The 7,405-nt window shown below is 48.4% G+C and overlaps 1 protein-coding gene across 1 annotated transcript in view; it reads left to right on the top strand.

Annotated features, from left to right (window-relative positions):
- Positions 1-7,405, top strand: part of PAX5 (paired box 5) — a 133,385-nt gene that overhangs the window by 2,936 nt on the left and 123,044 nt on the right. The window contains exons 2-3 of the mRNA XM_031064791.1: positions 131-296; positions 4,536-4,733. Of these exons, the coding sequence (XP_030920651.1) occupies positions 131-296; positions 4,536-4,733 (364 nt within the window). The remainder of the gene's footprint in view (positions 1-130; positions 297-4,535; positions 4,734-7,405) is intronic.

The following is a 7,405-nucleotide window of genomic DNA, read 5'->3' as shown; positions in this document are numbered from 1 at the left end:
CCTCCCCGCTGCTCCGGGGGAAATCGGGCCGGTTCTGGGGAGGCGGTTCGGGGGGTGGAGGTTCTGCCATGCCGAGGCAGCTGGAACTCTCTCACAGCTCTTGTCCTCTCCCCCTCCCCGTGTGTTGCAGGACATGGAGGCGTGAATCAGCTGGGGGGTGTTTTTGTGAACGGCCGCCCTCTCCCAGATGTCGTTCGCCAAAGGATCGTGGAGCTCGCCCACCAAGGGGTCCGGCCGTGTGACATCTCCCGGCAGCTCCGCGTCAGCCACGGCTGTGTCAGCAAAATACTCGGCAGGTAAAGGGGGACGGCGAATCCTTCCGTGTCCGTCAGAAGCGCCGGTGCCAGCCCCGGAGCTAGAGGCTGCCAACAAACGGGGACAGGCGAGCAGTGCAGGGAGGGGAGCGACTTCCCGAGGAGTCGGGTTTTATGTGTCTGGTGTGGAAAGAAACAGCCAATATCCGTGGGTCTTGTTAGCCCCCGTCACAGCTTCTAGTCCTAATATGAAGTGCAGAACGCCATGAGTATTTGCTACATATATATATGTAGTGCATGTCCTGCACCTGTCTGCTCTGAACAGGAAGGGAAATCTAGGAGTCATATTCAGCAAAATGTGAACAAAGTAGAAGTTGTGGAAATTACTTGTTTTTCTTCCTGAGTAGAACTCCTTTTAAACAATATTATCATTTTATATTTCATCAATATTGCGGCACATGCATTCATGCAAGCTATTCTGCAATCTATCCCACTGTTTATAATCAAACATCTTTTTCCAGTCTTCTACTGGATTAAAAGAGCACAGAACACCATGAGTAACTACTACCCATCTTAAAGATATTTTGGCTACTTTGGGAGTGGCTCTCTGTTTGGCCAAGAGCTGCTCCAAACACTATGGCAACAGGATATTAAACTCTGAATTAATATTATTCCTGATGGCTGTTTAAAATTTGGTGTAGATTCAGGTAAAAAATACCATGCTTGCTTTTTCCCTTTTTGATTTCTTAATCTTCTGTAACAAACCTAAACTTAATTTGTGTAAATTACCATTTTCAAATGGTTTTGAACCCCAGGTATTCTTACAGACTTCGGCAACTTATATTAAGGGGAATATTTTTTTTTTACAAAGCGTTTTTCTTTATCATCTGGAAAAGTTAATTATTGAGTTGTTTGTTGTGATTTCACAGTTAATTTCATTGTTTAGCATTTCACTATTTTTATTTTAAATTTTTTCCCAGTTCCTTACAAACATAGCATAGCTGCAAAGACAATTAAAGGCATTTAATTTATAGCAACACGCAGGGGATGTGTTGATCAGTCAGTGCCTGTGTCAGTGTTCAGGTCTGTCAGGATCACAGGTCCCAGTTTCGCACATGCCCTCGGCGCTCCTGCTTCCCCTCTCAACCCTTCCTCACAGGGATGTGCCTTCCCTGCAGCCTACATGCACTTCTGGGGTTTTGAGAACACAAACACCGAGAGCTGGTGTAGAGACAACTTTCCATGAGCTTTGTGCTGCCCACCACGGGCTGTTTCACTCAGTTACAGCTCCTGCTCCCGCCTGGCTGGTGGGGTCTGGCTGGTGGTGCTCACTGTTGCATTGGAGCTGCCACCAATTCCCATCAGGACCAGCGCACCGCTTGGAAACAGGCAATGTATTCATCCACCAGGCAGAAGTCTGATGGTTTTACTTCTGGCAATTAGGTCTGCTGTTAGGTATATTTGCACTATGGAGCTCAGAGTGAGGTTCCAGAGCTCTGTCATGAAAGTTGTCAACAATAAATTGGAATTTCATAGCTCATTATTTTCTTAACTGATAATTACAGTGGGTAAAATGTCTCTGTAATTGCATTTCTGTGTGTATATGTTTTCTTGCATGTGTGCATGCGTGTGAAAAATGGGAATCCTTATGACAAATCCTTGCATTTGGAATTTTATTATCAGAATTTTTCAGTACTAGATGCAGTTTTAAAAATCCATCCAGAGGCAGGTAACCAGCTGTTGCAGGGCAAGTGAAGCTCTTAACCCTCAGAGGCAGGTGCTGTGGTGGTGCCCACCCTACACCTGCCTTTGCAACTCTCTGGAGCAAAAGGCCCTGACCCGATGCGCATGGAATGGTGCTGGCTGCAGCGATCTCTGCCTTTAAAACGAGGATGGGAGTCAGAAATGCTGGAGCCATGCAGCCTGCAGGCTTTGTGACTGTGCAATTTAGTGCAGTACAACATGTCTGCACCCAGATTCGCTGCCGGGGAGAGGAGGGGGATGTCTGTGACAGGGCAGGGTGAGGACTGTCCCCACGTGTCCCCAGGGTGATGCCCTCCCTCCTGCATGCAGGGAGGGATCTGGGCTCAATCCTGCACCGGGGTGAGCCTTCCTTGGGCTCCTCTGTGCCTGGGCTGAGCCATGAGAGCGGGCAGGTGGGCAGAGCTCAAGGGCCCAGAGAGGAGAGCTCTGGCTGCTCTGAAGGCCCCAGAGCTTTGTCCCCAGTGAGCTCATCACAGCTGCAGCACTGGGGTGGTGAGGGCCCTCTCTGGCTTTCCTGCGTGGGCTCAGCCATGGGAAAGCCGTGCCTGGTCTGCACAGGCACAGCATCCTGTCCTGTTGGGAGTGCTCCTCTTGGCCAGGCTGCCCAGGACTGCAGGGCATTGGCCCTGGATACTGTCACAAGGAATCACTAAGAAACATTTGTGACATCCACAATTTTGACTTGATCTAAGAAAATTGTGAGTTGTTGTCTGGTAGCGTCTGTAGTGTTCCCTGGCTGCGTTCTACATCCTCCTCAAAGAAGCAGCACCAGCAACCTCAGCCTCAAGGTTTTAAGGGTAGAGGTGCAAGATTTTAGAAGGTTTATGGGCCATGTTTGCCATTGTTTTGTCATGTCCTCGTGGAAGTGCAAGGGGAACGAAATTTTTCCCCTCTGCCTTGAAGCTCATAGCATCTAGGGGCAGAAGGAGGGTTAGTCCATCTCTAACACTCAACACTTGCCATTATGGATGTTGCATGAATGGCTCATGGAGGCTGGTAGCCCTGAGTCAACATTTGCACACAAAGTATCTGAGAACATGTGTGAACAATTTGGTGTCAGAGCTCTCCCAGAAACACTGAGAAGAGGTAGCCAGGCAAAAATTTGATGAACATGATTGCATGTTTCAGGGAGGCAGGGAGGCAGACTTTGGCTGTGCAGACTGTGCTCTGCTCAGGCTCAAAAGATGGGAGAATTTTTTTTTTTTTGTATAACGGTTGTGTCAGATAGTTGCAGGGAAAATACATTAATAAGCAGTCTTATCTTCCTGCTTGTGAGTTTTTTCTGAGCTAGGAATGGGGGCACAGGGCAGTGAGCAGTTGTGACTGAGCTGCTGCGGGCGCAGCTCGGCGGGCACCTGGGGGAGAGGCTGCTCCGTGCGAAAGGGGGTGCAGGATTAGGGCAGCCGGGGTGGCAGCTTATTAGTTGGGGTTTATTTTTCATCTGGTCATGTGAAAATTCACAAGATGCAAATGAGTTCAGGGCTGTGAGAGAGCCTCCTGTGTGGAACGCCCTGACTGCAGTATGGAGGAGCCGAGTCTCATTCTCGGTCTCTGTTCTGGCCCTCGGCACGTGAGATGTGACTTCTGCTCCTCACAGCAGGGTCAAGACTACACTAAAGGGGGAGACTGGCAGGGCCCAGGGAACTCAGCTGCCGTGTGTTATGGCAAAGCTAACAAAAGAAGTTGATCTTGTGTGATGTACATGTGGAAAATCAGTCAGATTTATAGTGCTTTAGGGATCTCATTCTCCACCTTTCCTGGGTGGAGAAAGGTGGTACCAGAAAGGTGGTACCTTTTCTGGCTTCAGCAGAGCTGCTGGTGGTGGGGAAGATGCTGCACTTGAGGAAGAGGTGGTCACAGAAACCAACCCTGCTTCATCTGGACCCCTCCAGAGCATGAGCAGCTCCCTTTCCCTCAAATTTGTTATTGAAACTACTGAAAACATAATGATGAAAAAGATACATTTTGAAAAACAGGAACTATTAAAACCATAATATACATACTAAAATCATAAAACAGGAAAAAGATATGCTGGTGTATTTATTCCAGAGGTGCAAATGAAATACAATATCTAGTGTTGATTTCATTTTGAATCATAACAAGCAGTAGATATTAATGACAGCATTTCTGTAAAAACAGTAATTTGCTACAGAAGAGTCCACTGCAAAAAGTGGTCTTTGGTGTGATTTGTTTCTATTATTGCCAGTACTGCTGATTAATAACGCACATTTTCAGTTAATTTTGGATCTCAGCATGCCCTTTAATCTTGTGTTGTTTCTTTTGTCTTGCTATTACAGAAAAATATATATTGTATCCTGAGGCCCAGTTCCAATTACTATAAGTTAATCCATTAGGTGATAAAGAACCACACAGGCAGGAAATGCGTATGTGAAAGTGAAGATGTATCTCAGGATTTGCTGGGGTTTGGTTACCTTGAAATGATGTTCTCTATAAATCTCAGAGCATGTTCTCTGTCTGTGTGTGATAACCAAAGCTTTGTTTTGGATGTTGTCCCAGGTATTATGAAACCGGGAGTATTAAGCCTGGAGTGATTGGAGGATCAAAACCAAAGGTCGCCACACCCAAAGTCGTTGAAAAAATTGCAGAGTACAAACGCCAAAATCCCACCATGTTTGCCTGGGAAATCAGGGACAGACTCCTTGCTGAGCGAGTGTGTGACAACGACACCGTGCCCAGTGTCAGCTCCATTAACAGGTAAAGTGGTGGCTCTGCGGTGGGATGCTGCATGGAAGCACTGTCACATGGCTTTGTCTTTGAGTAGCACTGGGTGTTTGGGGCCGTTTGTGAGAAAAGCAGCCTCACCTCTTTCCTTAGGGCACCTGGGCCTGGGAGCAGCTGTGGGCTGAGCTCGGTGCTGAAGCAGCACAGATGATGAAGATTTCCTAGGCGTGGGCGGGTTCTTCTGCCAGCCTTGGCTTCTTTTCCATCCTTTCCCTGTTTGAGAGTCGGAGCTCCTTGCTGGGAATGACCCTATGTGTTTGCTACGAGCAAAGCCCCTGCTCTGCTCTGTGGGGTGAGGGTTCAGTGGGACAGGCTTTGCCCAGGGGAAGCTCAGATGGCCATTGAGTAGGGTGGCAGTCATCTGGGTAAGAAAGGGACCCAAGGCATGGGGCTGAGGTTCCATTTTGTCACCTGACACCCGACTGCTGCTGACATTGGCCCGGGCCTGTGTTCAGTGTGAATATCAATGGGGGAGTTTGGTTGGTAGTATCTGAGGGCTTTCACTGCCTGCTTTTTGTATTGGGGAACTTAAGTGGCCTGGAACTGCTTTTGTGAAAATGCAGGGGAATTTCATTTGGAGACTGAGTCCCATGTTTGGGTGTTTTGCCATGGCTGTGCAAGTCAGGGCTGGGCTCATGGAAGGCCTGGTTGGGGGCTCTAACCTGCTGCCTTGTCCATTACATCTTCTGTGGCCACGGTTCCCCCTGAGCCAAGTGATGTATAAGGCTGGAAAAACCCAGTGAAATACTATGTGACGTCTCCAGCCCTGCCAGAGCAGCAGTGAGAGATGAATACTTGAGCAGCAGAGCTTTTGGGCACCCACGGCCCTGGCAGGCAGGGTTTGTTAATTTTCACTCTGTTCTGGGCTTCCTCCTCACCACGCCGGTGAGATGATTTTCACTTGTGTAACTGCATGCAAATTCTTTGAATGCAGCTCGCTATAAAATCTCTCATTTGTGTCCAGACGTGAAATAAATTGATGCAATATTCCTTTATTGGCTATCCCAATCTGATTTGCATTCATGGAGTTGCCGCTTGAGTAGCCGGAGTGGCTTCCCCAGCGTTAGGGGAGAGTGCAGCCTCTGTCCTGATGGGCTAAATGTCGAGTCATGGGTTGGTGGAATTAAAAGAAAAAATGGGTCAGTTCATGTGCAGCCTTGCTGCTTGGGAGCCCCTGCCTTGGGGGCTCCAGAGCATCATGCAGTAACTCTGTGGACATGGTGTCTTTAAAGAGGGTTTGAGAAATATTACAGACACCAGGAAAACCAAAGGAAAATATCAAATACCTAGGGAAAAGCTCTGCTTCCGTTAACGTAAACGAGTCATGAGAGAAGCATGGCTGTTACAAGCAGTCCTCTGCTTGTGTAGGAGAATGTCCCATGTCCTCCAAAAAACTACCAAAAAGGCAGTCACAGCTCTAGGGAAAAGGGAGATTTAAGTAGCTCCCACTCATATTTTGAGCCAGTTTCCGTGTTCCTGTTGCTGTATCCTTGTATGCTTCCACACTCATAATGCCCACAGCCCTACTGCCCTTGTATCAGAAGCCCAGTTCATGATCTGTCACAAGTTTTGTGTGTAAATCTAATTCTTTCTCATCTGCTTGTGACTCTGGCTAAGATCTCCTTTCTTCAAAGGTTTGCAATCCCTTTTAAGAAATGCATGCAATGTGTTTGAGTCAATCTGTTTACCCAGAGAATTGTTTTTGCCAGCTTAGGAGCTCACCGTGAAAACCCAGACTGAGCAACAATGTGACAAAGAACCTGGAGTTCACATCAAAACACTTGCCTTTAATGCTAAATCCTGCAGTTCCAGCAGTCTGTGGGGTTTATCCTCACATTTAACACTGAGTGTGTACTTTGGGGCTTTGCTGGGGGGAAAGGATGCAGCCCCTGCCCCAATACCCTTGTCCACCACTGAGGTACCAATGAGGGGCTGCCTGGTCAGCACAAACCCGGGCCTTGGTCTCGCTGAGTGGTTCCTGCTCTGCCGCAAGTGCATTTCTGGATGGGGAGGACAGAGGCCCTGCTCTGGCTCTCTGTCCCTGTCCCCATGGTGCCAGATGTGCTCTCTGTCCCTGTCCCCATGGGTCTCTGTCCCTGTCCCCACGGTGTCAGGGCTCCGTTGTTCCCTCCCATGGTGCTGATGCTGCTCCTGTGGAACACTGGGGTTTATGGGGATGGCCTCCTGCAGCTCATCCCTGCTATCGAGGGGGCCTTCCAGCAGACAAATCTGAGATGCTGCCTCCATGTAAGAGTGAATAATAATAATTATTATTAATTAATAACATTAATTTTAATAATAGGCCACTCTTCAATAGCAGAAGCAAGTCTGTGTGGTTAAGAATTAATTAATCATTGTGATTAGCTTTGCTCAAATCAGCTGAGAGCTGTCCAGCTGCTTTCAAGTGCTCCAGTCTCCGTTCCTCCAGAGATAAAGATGTTTATGTGTCAGAAGGCCCTGGACACCCTTTCTTCACCACAGCAGCCCTGTGCAGTGGGCTGTTGGACCACGCATGGTCTGTCTCTCTGCTGCCCCAGCTGTTCCTGCCCCTCTCACTGGGCTGGCTCTTCTGGGTCTGTGGCTGTAACCAATCCCCTGGGTGTGCAGACACCCAGCAGCTCCATTCTGGGGCTGGCCGCTGGGAG

The sequence above is a fragment of the Geospiza fortis genome, unplaced genomic scaffold (assembly GCF_000277835.1).
Source record: "Geospiza fortis unplaced genomic scaffold, GeoFor_1.0 scaffold545, whole genome shotgun sequence".
Classification (NCBI taxonomy): domain Eukaryota; kingdom Metazoa; phylum Chordata; class Aves; order Passeriformes; family Thraupidae; genus Geospiza; species Geospiza fortis.
This window is presented reverse-complemented; position numbering and strand designations above follow the sequence as displayed.